General features: G+C 40.6%; 1 protein-coding gene across 5 annotated transcripts in view; it reads right to left on the bottom strand.

The window, feature by feature from the left end:
• The window catches only part of SORD (sorbitol dehydrogenase), a 61,235-nt gene extending 45,231 nt beyond the window's left edge, over positions 1–16,004 (bottom strand). Inside the window, exons 1-4 of one of the 5 annotated variants that reach the window (XM_075208140.1) lie at positions 15,908–16,004; positions 15,182–15,251; positions 7,174–7,374; positions 5,014–5,047 (exon numbers count right to left, since the gene is read on the bottom strand). In XM_075208140.1, coding sequence (XP_075064241.1) covers positions 5,014–5,047; positions 7,174–7,248 — 109 coding nt within the window. In that variant the 5' untranslated portion in view covers positions 7,249–7,374; positions 15,182–15,251; positions 15,908–16,004. Of the gene's footprint in view, positions 1–5,013; positions 5,048–7,173; positions 7,375–15,181; positions 15,256–15,788; positions 15,857–15,907 lie in introns of those variants that run through there. The other 4 variants (XM_075208136.1, XM_075208138.1, XM_075208137.1 and 1 more) reach the window with 4 other exon arrangements.
• Positions 16,005–21,465: the final 5,461 nt, after the last annotated feature.

The following is a 21,465-nucleotide window of genomic DNA, read 5'->3' on the forward strand; positions in this document are numbered from 1 at the left end:
CTCTGGTCTGATAAGACAAAGATTGAACTCTTTGGCGTGAATGCCATCATCAATCATCATCATCATCAACATTTATTTATATAGCGCCAGCAAATTCCGTAGCGCTTTACAATTGGGAACAAACATTGATAAGACAATACTGGGTAATACACACAGACAGAGAGGTAAGAGAACCCTGCTCGAAAGCTTACAATCTATGGGACAATGGGAGTTAGAAACACAAGGGCATGTGCTACATCATATTGCACAATGGACCAGCTAGACTGCAAAGGTAAAAGTATTGAGTGTGCTGTGTGTGTGGCAATGTTGGTCAGAGGGTTGTTGTCTTGCGTTAGCAGTGTAGAGGATGGTAATAGGGTAATCTAGGGAAATTAAGATGATGGTTGAGGAATATCATAACCTTGTCTGAAGAGGTGGGTTTTCAGTGAACGCTTGAAAGTTTGAAGACTAGAGGAGAGTCTTACTGTGCGAGGAAGGGAATTCCACAAAGTGGGTGCAGCCCGGAAAAAATCCTGTAACCGAGAATGGGAGGATGTGATGAGAGTGGAGGAGAGACGTAGATCTTGTGCAGAACGGAGGTGTCGAGTAGGGAGATATTTCAAGACAATGTATGTCGGTGCAATTTTGTTGATGGCCTTGTATGTTAGTAGAAGAATTTTATATTGGATTCGTTGAAATACAGGCAGCCAATGTAGAGACTGACAGAGTGTCTCAGCAGAGGAATAACGATTTGTAAGGAAAATCAATCTAGCCGCTGCGTGCAAAATAGATCGTAGGGGTTCAAGTCTGCCTTTGGGAAGACCAGTAAGGAGGGAATTGCAATAGTCGATGCGGGAGATGATGAGTGCATGAATTAATGTTTTTGCGTGTCTTGTGTCAGATATGTGCGTATTCTGGAAATGTTCTTTAGGTGTATGTAACATGATTTAGATATAGAGTTGATGTGGGGAATAAACGACAGTTGTGAATCAAGGATTACACCTAGGCAACGAGCTTGCGGGGTGGGATTTATGGTCATGTTATCAACAGAAATAGAAATGTCAGGCAGGAAGCTTCTGTTTTTGGGTGGGAATATTATTAATGCAGTTTTTGAGAGATTGAGTTTGAGTTGGCGAGAAGACATGCAATATGAAATGGCAGAAAGACAGTCAGTAACGCAAGACAACACAGATGGTGAAAGATCAGGAGAGGATAGATAAATTTGTGTATCATCCGCATAGAGAGGATACTGAAATCCAAAGGAGCTTATTAGTTTTCTAAGAGAAGTGGTGTAGATAGAGAATAGCAGAGGACCTAGGACTGATCCAGAGAAATTAACACTGAAAGAGCGATTAGATATGCCATGTGTCATGTTTGGAGGAAACCAGGCACCGCTCATCACCAGGTCAATACCGTCCCTACAGTGAAGCATGGTGGTGGTAGCATCATGCTGTGGGGATGTTTATCAGCGGCAGGAACTGGGAGACTAGTCAGGATAGAGGGAAAGATGAATACAGCAATGTACAGAGACATCCTGGATGAAAACCTGCTCCAGAGCGCTCTTGACCTAAGACTGGGGCGATGGTTCATCTTTCAGCAGGACAACGACCCTAAGCACACAGCCAAGATATCAAAGGAGTGGCTTCAGGACAACTCTGTGAATTTCCTCGTGTGGCTCAGCCAGAGCCCAGACTTGAATTCGATTGAACATCTCTGGAGAGATCTGAAAAAGGCTGTGCACCGACGCTTCCCATCCAACCTGATGGAGCTTGATAGGTGCTGCAAAGAGGAATGGGTGAAAATGCCCAAAGGTAGGTTTGCCAAGCTTGTGGCATCATATTCAAAAAGACTTGAAGCTGTAATTGCTGCCAAAGGTGCATGAACAAAGTATTGAGCAAAGGCTGTGAATACTTATGTACATGTGATTTCTTAGTTTTTTATTTTTAATAAATTTACAAAAATCTCAAAAAAAACTTTTTTCACGTTGTCATTATGTGATATTGTGTGTAGATTTTTGAGGGGAAAAAAGGAATTTATTCCATTTGGGAATAAGGTTGTAACATAACAAAATGTGGAAAAAGTGAAGCGCTGTGAAAACTTTCCAGATGCACTATATATTTCAGGAAACTCAATTAGCATCTGAAACTCCTTTCTGCAGCACTTAAAATCATCCTCGATTATTTACTTACGTTAATGCAAGATAGCCGTGGAATCTAAACAGGTAGGGAAGACACGAGAAAGTAATAAGGAATGGCAGACTTGCAACCATATCCAAGAAGTGATATAGATAGAGAATATTTTCCAGTAAAAGAAGCTACTCAGGAAGTATATGGAAGGTGAAAATGGCATTTCCTAGTTTGCAATATTGTTTAACACCCCTGTTGTTATTCTCCTATTGCATTTTTTAAATTAGAAATGTCTAAGGAAAAATTTGTGTAAACATTACATTTCATAATAGTATTCTGCTCATGATAACATATTATATATTAATCGTGAAAGCAAGTGACAAGAGTTTGTGTAATTCTGCGTAAGCGTGTCTCGCCCAGGTTTCATTAATCCTTTTTGGTTGGTTCCGAAATTCTGTAAGATTCATCAGCTTCACTCATTAGGAGTTCAGTTTTGCATTAATAACATTTTTGTTTAGTGATTTCACCGACGACTACAGGTTGCAAATGTTTTTATTAAAACGTAACTGTTAGAATATTAATTACTAGTACAAATAATATTAAGACAATGCATGATTAATAATTAGTTTATTAATTTATAGTCAAAAACAGTTTTGCCAAAGATCATTGGGATTCTTTTTTTGTTCACAGTGTCGGGGTACCGAGGCTTGGTGCCCCTACTATCAATCTCTGATAACCTGATTTCCTATGTGGTATTTTGCCGTCGACAGCAAAGTGGAGAAATGAAACACAAACGAGGTGTTGCAGTTTCAAATTCAGCTCTGAGGGTCCATGCAAGCTGATCCTTTATTATACATAGTGACCAGCATTAACTGGTTAACGACAAGGACATATAAGGAAATCTCTTTAGCTCAGCAAATATACATATAAGCCCACATCCTCTGTTCAGCATTACATGCTTTTCCTGCCAGCTGCTTCCGTCAGTCTGGAATCCTGTTGCTGTCTGTTTCATAGGAAGCCTCTGTTTTTTTTCTTCAAAGCGTAGCTCTGTATAGTTTTTTTAAGGCATTTACCATATATTTGTACATCTTAATAACTATCAATTATTTTATACTCTCACAACAGCATACACATATCCAACTCTTGGACCAGCAAATCTGTAATCTTATGTCCAAAAATAATTATTGTAAACATTTTAATGATTATGGAATTGACTATTACATAAACATCACATGCTAATTGTTTTTAGAAATGCATTTTTTTTAATTGACACACATTTAGCTACTGTAAGGCAGGCTACGTTTTCATTTCATTGGCTGTTGGAGGCCCTTGTGGACGATCAGAGGTTGCCCTACAGTCTGTATTTTCTGCCCTAGGCCAAGGCCTGGAACAGATACAGGAATCAAAGTTTGATAGTTAAGAGTCCACATACGGCATTGGAGCTTGTCTCCATAGTGGCATTACACCGACAGGGGGAGGTAGTTTTGGATTACAAGCAGGTTCGTCCCTGGTTTGTAATTGGCCACCTCCACAGGTAAGTAGTCATATGATCCCATCTGTGATCATCTGTCTATAGATCAGCAAGCAGGCAAGGTAATTATCCAGGAAAAGGTATCTTGGTATTCCCACCTACCTCCTAACTGTTTTACACCCTGTACCCCTCTGGTATAAGTAACAAATATCACTGGCAGCGCATAAAAGCTATTAGATGAAGAAGGTTGGAGTAGTTTAAAACTGTGATGGACAAATCCCAGAATCCAGGTAGTCAATCTGACTCCCCAAAGAATTATTGCTGGAGTGTAAGTTTTCTTTCATTCAACTGAGGTCACTGGTTGCACATATCCCCTGGTTCCTAGATATGACTGACTGGCTCCCGATTTGTATATTATTTTATTCATATCTGATTTAAAAGACCAATTTAAGGAGTCAATGTCCTGAACTTTGTATTCCCTGTCTGAATTCCAATATTTTGAACCCATTCACATTTATTAATTGTTCATTGAAAGCACTAAAAACTCCAAAAGTTGGTTCCCTGGAATTTAATTGCTGCACTGCACAAATATGCTAAAAATCTTCACCATCCATGCTGCAACTATCTAGCCCACTGGGTAATCTGAGATGCACCATAAGGACTTCATTGTCTATGTGCATCTGATGAGAATTGTATTCTGATAAACGGATGACAGAAAGTCGCTCAACAACAAATATACATTATGCTGGTGCAAAGCAATGCAGAAATGTAATCCATAATGCCATAAAAAGACAGTCCATATCCACTACGGTCATTCTCACAAGACTTTCAGTTACCATCCCTGATTTCCCAAAATCCAAAACAATCACAGAGTCTCTACATGAAGTGTAGTAGAAATGTTTAACATAGTAATGCTACTTTCATTTAAGCAGGCCTGGCATATTTATCACACAATGTTGTTCTTTCTCTGCAGGTCTTGAAACAGCCACCAGGAGGCAGGAATGAACACATCCTAATTACTCATTTACACTGACAACTACCTTGGGATCCAGGCTAGGCATTAAGCAGTCCAAATAATAATTAGCACCTGTAGGCCTGCAACATGAGACTCTATGGCTCTCCACTCCACTGATTCTTCCATGTCAAAGAAAGATCATAAAAAGGCTGTCAGAGATGTTCTGCAGCTAGAAATTGTCACAGTATATATCATGCAGTAGCAATCTTGTGGAAACACAAGCCTACAAAGTGAGCTGTGGATGGACCAAGTACTGCCTGTGAAATGTGTTGCGTAAATAGGAAAGCCTACAGCAGATACTAAATTTGCACAAATCATCATCTCAGGATCATGGGTTTTACACAGAATAATTGAATACTTCCATCTGCGTACCAGAAAAATAATAGAAGCAATGGTCTTTATGAATAAGAAAGAAAACTCACCATTTTCACCCGGTTCAGGAATTGGTCGATTTTCCTAAATGGGAGCATAAAAAAATAATAAGAAATCAAATTATGAACAAGGCATTGTTGTACTATCCATTTGAATGTGCAAATTTATGTAATAGCAGTTTAAGTTTATACAACCAGAACATCACAATATTACTAGATTGGTATTTCCACAGTAGTAAATTAATGCAAGAAGAATAAAGAAATTGAAGATTATGAAGAAAAATATCATTTGCTTTTCCTGAATCTCTCTGGCCTATAGTGATATGTTTCTAATGGAATTGTCTCTGAAACACTGACTGTTAGTTAAGATGCCCTTTATGTTGTATGAAACGGTAACCTGTCAACTATTGTATTAATAAGTCCTGTGGACATGTTTCTATGCTGCACACAGACCACCTTCACCTCAGCCTCATTTGCTGGCATCACAGGATTATACATTCCTAGTACAGAAAACTAAGGGTGGAGCTATCCATCTAGTATTGGAACTATCAAAAAAGAGAGCCCTCCATGGTGACCTGGAGTAATGATGCCCACTATTAAATTACTGAATATTAGATAAAGTAATACATTAAAAATGTTTATAGCTCTATTATGCAAAATCTAACAAATTCACAGTATTTTACTTATTGTTTCCAGTCTGATCATTTAACTATACATTTCAACCATTACATTACTATACTGAGGAAAGTTCCAACAATGCCCATCCATGTTAGTAGCATCAGTGTAGACCTGACAATGAACAAAGTGTTAAAAAAATGTGGCTTGATATAATGAACTTACTATTCTTTAATATTCATTTTTTATTTTTCTTAATATTCATTTTTTAAGAGATTTGAGGTAGAGTTATTTGTTAAATGTAATTTAAAAAAAAGTTAAACATTATCAGGGTCACTAATGATAGAGACAATAATAAACACAGTTCTGTAATAAATGAAAACATAATATAAATTGATATTATTAACAACATTTATTCATATAGTCAATTTGCAACAAACACAGTAATAAAACAAGACTGAGTATTACCAAAGAACAAAAAAAGGTCACTGCTCGAGAAACTAGGAGTAGACAAAGATGAAATCTTTGTTCAAATCTATTTTCAGAGATAACATTTGAACAAATGACCTTTAGTCAATTATTAAGCAAAAATTCTGACACCTGACCCAAGTATAACTACTGATAGATAACATGTCTGTTTAATATTTAATATTAATATCAAATATATATGTAAAATATGCACTTATTACAGGGTTTGCATTTTAATGTATAACCATTTCAGGCTTGTTATTCAATGCAGCAATAGTCTACAATGTGCACAAGTAACACATGGTATCTATTATATCAGAGTAATAGCAATTTGTTTAGTCTTGACATAAACTGTAAGTAATTTCTTAGCACATGATCAGATTTTCTAATAACTTCTAAAGAAATATTGAACTGAATTGAGGCAGTACACAGTAGACAAAAGAGTACAATACTATATTTTCATTTTACAATATTCAAGAAAATATTGAGGAAACAGAACAGTTGTGATTGTTGATTTGGAGGTGACAAGACAATATAATATGGCATATTTATTAACATGATGCATGTAGTACACCTGTAGGTTAGAGCACATCCTTGCTATTTGCACTTTGTTATTACACCCCCCTGATGGATATTGGCTTTAACCATACTTATATGCCATGTTTTCAAGATGAATAGAAGTGGCAGCTGCAAATTGCTATGTACAGCTGCATACCTGGAGCCGGGCTAACTCCAAAATGAAGATCAGCCACCGTTGTGCACCTGGAATCCCTGGTGATCACATGATCACCAGAATCCACTATCTCAGCTCCAACTCTCTCACTGCTAGCCCCTATAATTTACCCTAAACTGGAGAAAATTACACATATTTAATTAGGTATTGAAAACCAGAGAAATATGGGAACACATATTTATTGGAGGCACACCGGGAAAATGTTAATAATTTGTGTGTAGTTTAGCTAGTTAGTTAACACTAAAACATTATTGTTGTTTAATTGGAACATAGCAAGCATACTAAAAAGAGTCTGGTCATGAAGCTTCAAAGTGCCCTTGTCATTAAGAGATTAAATAAGTCTTACTAGGTCCTGTACATGGCAACACACACAATGGATGTAGGTAAAGGCTTACCAAACGCAGATCTCCAATCCCATGGACTACCACAGACAGGTTCTCCCCAGACTGTCCCAGCTTTGTGGCTGCCATAATTTTTTTCTCTCCTGAGAGACTGTGTCCTCGCTAAATATGTTGCACTTGTTTTTTCAGAGTTTCAGGTTAAAGTTTTATCTGAACCTTGTTTGCCAAATTTTCTTTCAGCTTTTGACCCTGGATCTGAGGGAGACAGAGTATTTAAAACAATTTGCAATGCTCTCTTCTGCTTAGTCAGACAAAATTATCACACAAGAACTATGTACTAATATTTATCTATTAATCTATTTTCTCTTTTGTCAAAATGCCTGGAGACACTAGACTGCTGTAATATAATACTCCTAAGAAGAGTTTCTCCACAAAATATACCATTTAACTTTCACTCCTGTTAAATAAATATATGTGTCTTTCAATTCCCTAAAGGAGAAATATAACCTAGTATTTTATTTATAGATTGTAAGCTTATGTTTCAATGTATATATCACTGCCATCGATGTATGTTCAATGTGTCTCCCTCATAGAACAGCACAGTGTAATATGTAGGTACTTTATAAAGGAGAAGAAAAGTATATTCACCTCTTACTAGCATTAACACTAGAAGGTGGTAAAGATTGTGCATGTGATTCCAGCCTTTTCTGTAAACAAGCACGCTTGATGCGACCAGAAGCTATGCCTAAGCAATGCTGATGTAAGTGAGGAATCTCTTCATTTACCAGGGACTCTTTTGATGGAACCTATCTTGTTGCGCAAAGCTCTTGTGCTAGGTCTCAGGGACATTGGACATTTTAAAAATTGTTTTAAATCAGACCATACACAAATTACAACCAAGGAGGAAATGTCACCCATAAGAAGAAAAAAAAATAATCACAAAACAATTGCAATTGCTGTATATGCAAATGCTCTAGTTTTGCTTTATCCGACAAAGCAGTCTGCACATAGTACATTTGTGGTACTTATGTCCAATGTAATGTATTGCACCAAAAACATAATTAAAAAGAAATATGAGCTCTAAAGAAACACAGAGGGCCCGAGTCATTAAGGAGCGTACCTGCAGGTTTTTTTGCATATCCTCCGCAAAATCAGTCTGCGCATGCTCAGAAGTGGAAGATCTAGGAGTGAAAAAGGCACTTACTACAGCCTATGAATTAGGGGAGTGAACCAGGTAGTGAATGGACATATTCACGTAGGCAATGTACAGTAAGGGCATTCCTGTGCAGGCACCCCTGGGTAGTGGGTGTGGGGCAATAAAATAGTTTGTAATAATAAAAACACCATTTTGTGTTGGTGCACTATAGGGCCTGTAGGCTGACATTAACAGTTGGGGCATGCTAGTGTTTGTAAAGGATATATATTCTACCTTGCTATATCATATGCAAATCATCATACAATATGCTTTGTTACAAAGTATAATATACATACTTTTTCACTGGAATAAGCACAAGCTTCCAATCAAGCTTCAATGCATTTTTCAACTAAAGTCCCTCTGAATACAGGTTGCTATGTTTTTGGTTGGCTAAATATTTGAAAAGTACAGCAAGTCTATTGATCATTATCTGATGTGTGCTCAACTAGCTTTCACAAACTCTGCACCACCAGCATATATGAAATCACGCATGACTTATGCCCTTCCTAAGCTAAAACAACATCCCTGAAATAACTGAGGCTTTTAGTTTAGCCAAGTCTATGTAAAATACTATTGTATTGGTTCATCCTCTTGGAGAAAGTGGGCACATCTATTACTGGGCACGTGGAAGAGAAGTACGGGTCTCTATTTTGTACCACTTAGAAACAGGAAAGAAAAATGTTACATGAAAGTTTCCTAGGATAGTGCCCTTTTTCACACCCAACGTCTAAGATTGAAGAGTAGTAATAAGCATTATGCTTTCTGCATAAATCAAAAAAGCAGCATTTTGGCCCAGTCAGCTCATCTGCTAACAATTATATATGTGCTCCCATATGAGGCCTGTCATAAAACAATTCTTGGTTTCTGTTTTACACACTTCTTTTGTAATTGAAAGAGCATGAACTGGATTATGGGTGTTGGAAGGACCAGTATTTTGTAAATCTTCCCTTTCATCATATTTGTGTCCTGCACCGTCCTCTCATTTTGCAGGACTTCAGCTTCAGCAACATGTAGCCAATCTTTGGCTGGTTAGCCAAGCATGCAAATGTTTGGCTGTCCAGGTGGTAAAGACCACCCCTCTTCCAGCCTTGATGCCAAAATGGAGGTGGCAGGGATTAGATGGCCATTGCTCTGGCACTGGTATAGTAGTTATGATAATAACGGGGGATGTTTACTGGTCTTTCAAAGGTGTTTTATTTAATGAAACTCATTAATCTTAGCTTAAGTTATTGTAGTAGAAAAATAAGTGTGTAAACAGGAATATAGAATTTTCTCATATTGAAAAAGCTAGTCCTGAAGGGCAAAAAATGAAGTTTAAAGTAGGGATGTGCACCGGCGACTTTTGGTGTCTCGTGTTTTGTGTTTTGGATTCGGATTTTTGTGATGTTTTGGGTTCGGATTTGTTTCGCAAAACACCTGCCGAAAGGTTTTGGTTCGGATTTAAGGTTTTGGATTCGGAATTTTTTGAAAAAAGCATAAAAAGTTAAAAAAATCAAGTTTTTGGGCTTATTTTCACTCCTACGCTATTATTAACCTCAATAACATTCAATAACAAGCATTTCCACTAATTTACAGTGTATTCTGAACACCTCACAATATAGTTATTAGTCCAAAACATTGCAACGAGGTATCTTTCTGGACTGCGTAGTGGAGTGGTCCCCACAATATAATAAGAAAACCATCAACTGGTCTTAATCGCACCAAAAAATGTACCTGGACTGCGTAGAGGAGTGGGTCACCACAATATAATTTAAAAACCCTGAACTTGTATGATTCGCACCAATAAATGTATCTGGACTGCGTAGAGGAGTGGTCACCACAATATAATAAGAAAACCACCAACTGGTATGAATCGCACCGAATAATGTACCTGGACTGCGTAGAGGAGTGGTCACCACAATATATATAATAAGAAAACCATCAACTGGTATGAATCGCACCGAATAATGTACCTGGACTGCGTAGAGGAGTGGTCACCACAATATAAATTAAAAACCCTGAACTTGTATGATTCGCACCAATAAATGTATCTGGACTGCGTAGAGGAGTGGGTCACCACAATATAATAAGAAAACCATCAACTGGTATCGCCTGCCTAGTGAAGTGGAATCTCGACGGGATTTGGTACCGGGGACACAATACCTCCATCAACCCTCTAAATCCCACTCCACTGATGGCGGACACCAGGCGCACGTCTAACACCAACATTGCAGTTACAGCCGCAGTTATACGCTTTGCAATAGGGTGACTACTATCGTATTTTGTGGTCATGGCAAACGACTGTTGGACGGTCAATTGTTTTGTGAAAGACTTAGCGGTCTTACGACTTCCCCTCTGGGAAGATGACCGACTAACAGCAGCAACAGCAGCAGTGGCAGTAGTAGGCGTACCGCTGCAGGATTCCTCGGATGAATCCCGTATTGGAGAGGACTCAATCTGGCTGCTAACTTGGGCTGCAGGACTCAATCTGATGGAGATCGTGGAGGAAGTTGACGAGGAGGGTGTTGCTGGTGTGTATCCAACTGGACCACGGGATTTAGGTGTCCCTGTACCGATGACGGTCCTAGCCCCAGTTCCTGAACTAACCACTGAACTATGAAGGTTATTCAGGTGATGTATAAGGGAGGATGTCCCTAGGTGGGCAAGATCCTTACCCCTGCTTATTTGAGCTTTACATAAGCTACATATGGCCATACATTCATACATTGGTTGTCCGGATTTGGATAAAAATAACTCCAGACCGAAGAGGTGCATTTTTTGGTCTTCTGACCAGGCATGACGATGGGCTTTTTCATCCCATGGACATCAGCTGTTTCCCCCCCCTGGTGCCTCATTTACAATAACCACATCACCATCCTCATCATCAAGTTCCTCCACAGCGCCAGCTACATCATCAATAGCCTCCTCCCGAGCCACCTCTTCCCGTACAGTGATGGGAAGGTCAGGCTTGACAACCACCAACACCCTTGGACTCGCCTTGGGGATTTGTGATAATTTCTCTTTAGAAGGCAGAGTTGTTTGCTGTTTTGTTGCTGACAGCATAACTCTCTTCAATTTTTTGTAGGGGGGGCGAGGAGGAGGAGGGCTAAGATCCTTGGGTGAAGATGGACCACTAGTCATGAACACGGGCCAGGGCTTAAGCCGTTCCTTGCCACTATGTGTCGTAAATGGCATATTGCCAACTTTACGTTTCTCCTCAGATGATTTAAAGTTTCTCTTTTTGCTTTTTTTTTGAGAACTTGGGCTTTTTGGATTTTGCATGCCCTGTACTAGGAGATTGGGCATTGGGCTTGGAAGACGACGTTGATGGCATTTCATCGTCTATGTTGGCGGTTCCCAAACTGTGCGCCGCGGCTCCCTGGGGTGCCGCGGCGCTGTCACAGGGGTGCCGCGATCGCCCTAGAAAAACAAAAAAAGAAAAAAGGAAGAAAAAAAAACAACAACAAAAAACAAACTTACCCATCATCCAGCGCCGAATCCTCCTCCTCACTGACTGCCGGGCGTGACGTCATCATGTCCGGCAGCCTCAGTAAGGAGCAGCAGCAGAGAAGACTTCAGGGAAGAAGGTAAGTAAAGGAAGTGAAGGGGACAGAGAGGCACTGAAGGGAGACACAGACAGGCTGAAGGGGACAGAGAGACGCTGAAGGGAGACACAGACAGGCTGAAGGGAGACACAGACAGGCTTAAGGGAGACACAAACAGGCTGAAGGGAGACACAGACAGGCTAAAGGGAGACACTGAAGGGGGACACAGAGGCACTGAAGGGGGACACAGAGGCACTGAAGGGGGACACAGAGGCACTGAAGGGGGACACAGAGGCACTGAAGGGGGACACAGACAGGCTGAAGGGAGACACAGACAGGCTGAAGGGAGACACAGAGAGGCACTGAAGGGAGACACAGAGAGGCACTGAAGGGAGACACAGAGAGGCTGAAGGGGGACACAGAGAGGCTGAAGGGGGACACAGAGAGGCTGAAGGGGGACACAGAGAGGCTGAAGGGGGACACAGAGAGGCTGAAGGGGGACACAGAGAGGCTGAAGGGGGACACAGAGAGGCTGAAGGGGGACACAGAGAGGCTGAAGGGGACAGAGAGACGCTGAAGGGGGACAGAGAGAGGCTGAAGGGGACAGAGAGAGGCTGAAGGGGACAGAGAGAGGCTGAAGGGGACAGAGAGAGGCTGAAGGGGACAGAGAGGCTGAAGGGGACAGAGAGGCTGAAGGGGACAGAGAGGCTGAAGGGGACAGAGAGACACTGAAGGGGACAGAGAGACACTGAAGGGGACAGAGAGACACTGAAGGGGACAGAGAGACACTGAAGGGGACAGAGAGACACTGAAGGGGGACAGAGAGATGATGAAGGGGGACAGAGAGACACTGAAGGGGACAGAGAGACACTGAAGGGGACAGAGAGACACTATGGGGGACGCAGAGAGGCTGAAGGGGGCAGAGAGGCTGAAGGGGGCAGAGAGGCTGAAGGGGGCAGAGAGGCTGAAGGGGGCAGAGAGGCTGAAGGGGGCAGAGAGGCTGAAGGGGGCAGAGAGGCTGAAGGGGGCAGAGAGAGGCTGAAGGGGGCAGAGAGGCTGAAGGGGGCAGAGAGGCTGAAGGGGGCAGAGAGGCTGAAGGGGGCAGAGAGAGGCTGAAGGGGGCAGAGAGAGGCTGAAGGGGCAGAGAGAGGCTGAAGGGGGCAGAGAGAGGCTGAAGGGGGCAGAGAGATGCTGAAGGGGGCAGAGAGAGGCTGAAGGGGGCAGAGAGACACTGAAGGGGACAGAGAGACACTGAAAGGGACAGAGAGACGCTGAAGGGGGACAGATAGACGCTGAAGGGGGACAGATAGACGCTGAAGGGGGACACTGAAGGGAGACACAGAGAGACACTGAAGGGGACAGAGAGACACTGATGGGGGACAGAGAGAGGCTGATGGGGGGCAGAGAGAGGCTGATGGGGGGCAGAGAGAGGCTGATGGGGGGCAGAGAGAGGCTGAAGGGGGCAGAGAGAGGCTGAGGGGGACACAGGGTGTGAGATGGCAAAGAGGGGGACACAGGGTGTGAGATGGCAAAGAGGGGGACACAGGGTGTGAGATGGCAAAGAGGGGGACACAGGGTGTGAGATGGCAAAGAGGGGGACACAGGGTGTGAGATGGCAAAGAGGGGGACACAGGGTGTGAGATGGCAAAGAGGGGGACACAGGGTGTGAGATGGCAAAGAGGGGGACACAGTTTGAGATGGCAAAGAGGGGGACACAGGGTGTGAGATGGCGAAGGGGATACAGAGTGATATGATAAAGGGGCACAATGTGATGGTGAAGGGGTCTAAATACATCTTACGTCATTTTGACCCAACTACTTAAAAATTATTTTTGCTTAGGGGTGCCTTGGAAAAATTATGGTGACCCTAAGGGTGCCTCGAGCTGAGAAAGTTTGGGAACCACTGGTCTATGTCATGACTAGTAGCAGCAGCTTCAGCATTAGGAGGAAGTGGGTCTTGATCTTTCCCTACTTTATCCTCCAAATTTTTGCTATCCATTATATGTAGCACAAGATACTGCAGAATGTGTGAACTTGGTAATATTGCAGTACCAATGGGCTTATACTGCAGGATTGGTTTTGCAAATTTTGTTGTAATTACATTTTTTTTTAATTATTTTTTTGTATTTTTTTTTATAACTTTTTTAAAAAAATTTAAACACTTGGGAATATTGGGGAAATAACTATGCCCTTAGACGCACAGAGCACAGGACACAGGACCACTGGACTGAAGAGGACACAGCACACAGGACCCAGCAGCACCACTGAACTTAAAATTGACAGAGCACAGCACACAGCACCACTGGACTGATACTGTAGAACACAGCACAGCACAGCACAGAACTAAACAGCAGAGCACGAGATCTACCAGAACAGAGGACCACCTAACACACCCTCCCTCTACCCTGATCAATGCCCGAGTGAAGATGGCGGCGACTAGCAGGGAATTTATAGGTTCCGAGTATCGCGAGATCCGACAGCGGGATTATGACTCCGAGCCTCGGTTTCAATTTTTCATTTGGCGCCAATACCCGGATCTGTCTTGGATCCGACTCGGATCGGCAACGTTCGGGTGGGCTCGGATTCAGGAAATCCGAGTGCGCTCATCTCTAGTTTAAAGTCATAAAATCTACAATCATGAATTGCATAGAAGGTTGATTTATTTTAGTTTGTTTCTCACCCTGGGGTGCATCAAACAAGTGGTACTTCCACTTGTTAGATTAAACCTTAAATAAATTAGACATTTCCTGGTAACATTTAGACACATTAAAGGTACTTGGAAAAATGTAAAATATGTCATGGGTACTTCAAACAATAACAAACATTTACCACCATAAACTGAATAATTTTTAGAAAACTGTGGTATAATTTATGACTCTCAACATCAGAATTACCATTCATTCAGACTTATCCACTGTTAAAGCTCTTTTTAGCCACTAACATTTGAAAACTGCAATAATAATCAGATTAATGATTTCTTAAGGTCTGGATTCAAGCATTGCATAAAAATATATGAAAATTGTATTTATTAAAATTTTAGAATGTGACATGACCAATTTCAGTACCTGTTAGTTACATGGGTGCCACTTGAGTCAAACACCTTTCATTCCAAGAAGGAAAGGATTTGGTTATCTTTAGCATTTTTTTTTTATTTTTAGAGCACTTTGTTACTATATTCATATATTGTCTGTATTTTGGAAGATCTGGGTACCACTAACAGCCTTTACTCACTTCAGTAAGCCCTCAAGACCCCTCTTAAACACTTCAGAAGTTGTTCCAGCTGTAACTACTGCTAGAGAGAACTGTGAGTGGGAAACCGCACATTGACAGTGAAAACAACTGACCTTAAACAGTTGGAGATGGGAGGGGAGATTCAGTCAACTGCAGAAGCCACTTCCTATTGTTGAGCAAATCCTTCCTGGAATGACAGGGGGGCAGAGTCCGTATCATTATTAAGTACCCCTATCTCTCATGCATTAATGCAAGTTAACAGCACAATACCTGCTAGTGGAAAAAGTACAACATATATAAAATTAAAGCACATGGGGAAAAAGGCATCACTAAAATGTGACTAAACAACACATTTGTTTTAATTTATTTTTACTGTTTTCCCAGGTAATACATGTGAATGAGGTATAGGGTACATCACATCTATTCCTTTGAAATACCTTTTTCACCACTGTGTACACAGACTAGAGGTTAATGATACAAAACATTGTAAACAATTACTTAGATATATCTACATTATCTGTGACATATCTACAACTTTGATCTGAAAGCAAAGATATGTGACGCCTCCAGCAAGTTTACATACAGTAATCAGTCACATGATGTATTTTTCAAATAACTAAGCAGAAAAGTAGTAGAATATTTAAATGACTAAAGTTTTTTTTTTCGTCTAAAATATATGGAATTGTTCCAATAATATTTAAGCACTTTTTGCATTATTACCAATGTGATGCAATGGATTAAATGGCATAAATAGCATTCTCTGAATAAGGATTGAACGTTGCACGTTGCATATCTTCAGTCCCCTTTGATATCTACACAGCTATAAAAGCACCGTTCACTTACAGTATATATGAAGCTGCAGCTCCTTTATTTCCTTACAACAGACAGGGATTAGTTTCTGGATGTCTTCCGATTTTTTTTTTCAACAAGCTTTACACAGCAGGGTTTTTTTCAGCAAGTACAATAGTCTGTACACGCTCATGTAATCTCTAAACTCTAACCTGCTTGAGCTCTTTTAAGATAGGAATCCTATCTGTGCATTTGAAATGCATTATAATAAATTAAATGTTTATACTTTTGAAACAATACTTATGGACTAACAGCAGTCTGCAGTCAGGGATATGGGTCATTTTAAATGTATAGATGATACAGACTGGGATTATTTAAACCTTTACACAATGCACTTACTGTGCAACAATTTAAAAAACCCGAACTGCTAACATTCCTTCCATATTTACATATATTTAAAAATGTAAAGATTAAAATAGCTAGTAGTGTCGTAACGTTATATTACTGTAGAAAATGCATAACAGTAATAACTATCAGCAGGGGCAAACGCAGGATTTTTAAGGGGGGTTCCCCCCCCCCCCCCCCAAAAAAAAAAAATTAGAGAGGGCGGGCATGCGCAGATTGGAAAGCAGCCGCGGCACGTCAAAGAAGCGTCCGCGGCAATGCTGTATTGTACTACAATACAGCACTGCCGCAGACGCTTCTTTAACAGCGCCGCGGCTGCTGTCCAATCTGCGCCTGCGGGCGTTTTTTGTGCTTCTCAATCACTTGTCCATCCCTTGCTAAACCATGCAATTGTTGCGCTCATACAACAATTTTAGGCGGATTGTCCCGCCTAAATCGGGATAGTTGGGAGGTATGCCTTTGCCGTAGAGGCAGCTTCTCAGCCTTTTGGTTAAGATCAGGTGTAGATTCCCATGTACGCAGTGGGACTTAAAGGTGCCAGCTGCAGGCGATGAGCAGTCACCTGGTCCTCTGGCCAAGAGGCTGACTGCTTGAAGCCCAAGGTGCTATGTGCCCCCAGTGCTGCCTGAGCCAGGGGTGCCTGAAAATGCACGGTGGAGAGAAAGGCACCTGTGCACAGAGTAAGGCACTTTGCACCATGCACCTTTAAATTCAGGCAGCACCATTTTTCCTATGTCCTAGACTTTGGCTGAGTGCAAGAAAAATTTTATATTTCTGTCCAAAAGTCAGTGGGCTTATGGCACTTATTATTTATAAACACTTAGCACTTTTTCACTCTTTTGGTTGATGTCTTTGTTTTGTCACGTTTTTTTGTAAGGGTTTGGGTATAGACCTGCATTGGAAATCCTCTCCCTAAGTCATCCCTCCTTCTGGGGGGAGCTGAAGAAACAGTCCCCCGGGGGAAGCTTCTCCAACCTTGGGGTAAAGGGAACCGCCCAACCCTTGCGTCGGAGGTGCATGACTCCAAATCACCCAGTGCAGTGCAATAATGTTCTGTGGGCTTAGTACTTGGCCCCTTCCCAAAAGGGAAAGGACCCCGTGCCTCCCGTTCCCTAGATAAGGTGCTCACTTCTTCTATCCACCAAAATGGTGTTATTACACCGCTTAAGATCCACACTGTCGCTGATATCTGCATGACCATCAGAGAAATGGCGATCGTGAAATTTACCTCTTTCAAAATGACGCCACTGTGCTGATACGATATTCCGATTGTTTATATAAGATATTGCATGCAAGTTTTTTTATTAACATAGTGTATTCTCCAATGTCAGTTAGTCATTTTTCTAACGCAGTTCAGCATCTTTCATCCTCAAATGTAGCCCCTGCACCTCCAGGGCCTGTAAAAACTGCGTCTTGACTTCATGTTGGGGTACTGGCTTCTTCTCACGTGGCACACTATTCTAGCAGTGCCATATACACCACCATGAGATGTGTGGACAGGAAGACACCAACATGCTTGTTATATTTAATGCTTCTATATTTATTAGTTATTTGTCTTACATATTTCTTGCATTTCCCCTCCCTTTCCTTCCTTCCTTTCCTGCTGTGGTTTCCTAGCTAATCAGTGGCTCTAACATGAGAAGGGTGGAACAGATTCAAAGCATTCTGATAGTTTAAAGGAGGTATCCCTGCCACTGTGCTTTATGGAGTGAATATTAATGGTAATTATAACAGCAGCTTTTGCCACCCAGTCAAATCCTTACTTAACACATTAGATGATAGAGTTACTTTAACAAAAGTTGTATACGTTTCTGACTAAAGCTGAAAACATATATTGCTGCAGCATTGTACACAAGTCATGATAACACATTTAGGGCTAGATTTACTAAGCTGCAGGTTTGAAAAAGTGGGGATGTTGCCTATAGCAACCAATCAGATTCTAGCTGTCATTTTCTAGAAGGTACTAAATAAATGAAAGCTAGAATCTGATTGGTTGCTATAGGCAACATCCCCATTTTTTTTTCAAACCCGCAGCTTAGTAAATCTAGCCCTTAGACTTAACTTTGTAATCCTCCCTGTGTGAATCAACAGGTTGTTTGTTTGTTTCTTTATCTGAAAAGGAACAAGGAAACAATATGTGTATGACAAATAACGATGCAAAATTCCCCACTGATCTGTAGATATAATAAAGATATATACCGTGACACTAAGGTATTTACTATGTGTACAGTTTTGTAACTGTCTTAACATATTGTCATTGTTTCCGTTGGATTTAGAAAGCAGTCAAGTTATCCTCTTGTCTCCGTGTTTACAGCTTCTAAAAATAGCAGTTATGCAAACTGTGAAAAAGTAACTACTACAGAACAATGTTATAGCATTATTATTATATGATTAAAGCTATAAATAATTTACACATTGCAAAAAAAAGTCCATCAGGCCTCAGAATAGCAAATTGACTTTATTTGAACTGATTGAAAATAAGGTTTATTTGATGGTTATTCACGACTGAGAATTACATTATCCACTGCTAAGGAACTTCATTATCATTATTTTTTTTTAGTATTTTTTAATATTTAATTTCTGGTTTCTTTTTGTTTTTTTTAATTCTTTTAGTTTTTTAACACTGGCAAGAGCTGTCCTGCTGCTGCTGTTGCTGCTGATCACCATCATCTTCAGAACGTGTATTGAGCCATGGGTCAAGCATATCTACGGCAGCTTCCACCTCTGAATGTGACGCAATATATGTTAACAATCCCTTGCTGTGTTTGCCCTACACGTGACAGCCATTTCTCTCCCCCCTTTACTCCTTTCTAAGCATAAAAACTAGTACACATTTTAGTATGCAAATGTGTATTTACTATTTAATGGGAATACTTGAGGTCTTTACTGTGTATATATTGGCCAAAGGTCAAGAAGAATATAAGAAGTATATAGACTGTCACCTGGCTGAGCAGTTATTATCTGAACCTACATCTAACAAAGAGAAGTTGTTGTGTTTGCATCCCAACCTCTCATTGAGGTGCCCATGACTTACTAAGCTTTGCTCTGAGATGTTGGGCTATTACCTAGGGCCAGAGGTGCCCAATAATCTAGATCCATTATGAAGTGCAAAAAGCCAAATCAAAGTGCAAAAGGTTCTTCGGACAAGCATGCCTAGATTTAAGCCAGTGCACCTAGGTTTAAGGAGCAAGATGGCTGTGTTTGCCTTAGAGCAGCAATTTGCACAAGCAGAGCTGGACACTGGAGTGAAAGCTTTCCAACTACAGTACAAAATAGGCGCAGTGTTGATTCTCATTTTGCGGGGCAGTGCACAAACAATATTTCATTTTATGCAACGAGATTATAGTAAAGGGACTTTTTCTTTCCATGCACAGCCTTTTATATTGCGATAAACGGCTTGAATTTTGCACCAGATATCATGATTTATATATATATATATATATATATATATATATATATATATATATATATTTTACATATACTTCAATAAACATTTTTTGCAATAAAAAGTGGGTACAGAAAAAATGCCAGGAAGAATGAAAGAGGGCAAAAACATTCAGAACCAAGATGTTTTGCTTCTGCATCAGATGTGATTTGTAAATGACCTCCAGTAAGTTTACTGTATTATAATATTCAAGGTCAATTAATTATCTTTAACCTACTCCATGATCTTGTTTTAACTCTATTTGTCTCTAATTAACATATTTTATCCGATATGATACCAAAACTCAATAAAACTATCCTGAAAAACAGCATTTACTTGGGTATGCTGTAAAAAGATGTTATGTTTTAACCTCCATATAGAAAAAATGTTAAAAGAAAATAATATGAACACAACGGAGTAAAAGAAAATTGCAAGATATGTGTGTATGACCTGCCTTACAGAGCAATTGGACAACTATTGATACTCCATAATAGCTTCTGTTTAGTGCCAAAAGAGAGAGAGAGCAGCTGAGAGCTCAGTGCTGGGAACAAAGACTGAGTGGGAGATTTAGGGCTAGATTTACTAAGCTGCGGGTTTGAAAAAGTGGGGATGTTGCCTATAGCAACCAATCAGATTCTAGTTTTCATTTATTTAATACCTTCTACAAAATGACAGCTAGAATCTGATTGGTTGCCATAGGCAACATCCCCACTTTTTCAAACCCGCAGCTTAGTAAATCTAGCCCTTAGTCTGTGTAGAATGGGAAGTGTGTATTGAATGTGGCAGACAGGAGCCACAACCATCCAACCAAGGGCCCATTCAGTACACATGTTCTGTAATAGAGGCTTGAATGCCTAGTATAGAAGAAGTCCTTCAATGCTTGAATGTACTTGTTCCTCATCCTCTTCTTTGACTGATGCCTGTTATAAGATAATAGGTTGTGGTGGTGGGGGGGACACAGACCTGCTGCATGGAATGAGGTGAGGACATCTTAGTAAAAGGGGTAAAGACCCATTGACGAAATATAGATCTGATTGTTCAGCAATTAAATTGACCATTAGGAAAGGAGAAAATAATGTTTGTGTGATCAATGCTGATACAGGAAATCCTGGTAGGATATTCTCACATTAGATTGTCTTTGTGGTATGTGATGTTTTTAACATATCGGTAATCACTAAACAAATAAGTTATATAATCCTTTCCTAATGACATATGTGTCGTTGTTCACAGGCGCTGGCTGACAAAATTTAGCCTGGGTAGCGAGACGCAGCTCAGCAGGCTATTAGGAACATTTTAAAGGAAAAATATCACAGGTAGCCGAGTGACCAAGCCCAAGGTAGCACACTATGGGACTGGCCCTGGGGGAAGATGCCCCCCAGTCCAGCCAGCACCTGATTGGTCGTAAATTTCTTGGAAAATTCAATCTATATGTCCCAGACCACAATCTTGTCTTTTCAGTAAAACTGTTTATCAGCCCCATAGGTTAATACAGAATAATGACAGATTTTATCTTGTGTGCTACTGTTGCTTTAAAGCAGTGAACAATAGTAGTATTGTAATAATATCAGTAAATGGTAAATAATTATTTTTATAGCTTAAATAGACAAGATGACCCCAGGCCACATCATAACATTTGTCACTATGCCGTCAGTGGAGTGAATAACTGCCAACATGTACCTGTCTGATAGGACGTGTGCCAATCTGATAACACTTTTATGTCATTCAGCCTTTGATCAAGAGGCATTAGGACCAGCAAGTCCAGGATTCTGAAGAAATACA

This window comes from Mixophyes fleayi, chromosome 4 (assembly GCF_038048845.1).
Source record: "Mixophyes fleayi isolate aMixFle1 chromosome 4, aMixFle1.hap1, whole genome shotgun sequence".
NCBI classification, from domain to species: Eukaryota; Metazoa; Chordata; class Amphibia; order Anura; family Limnodynastidae; genus Mixophyes; species Mixophyes fleayi.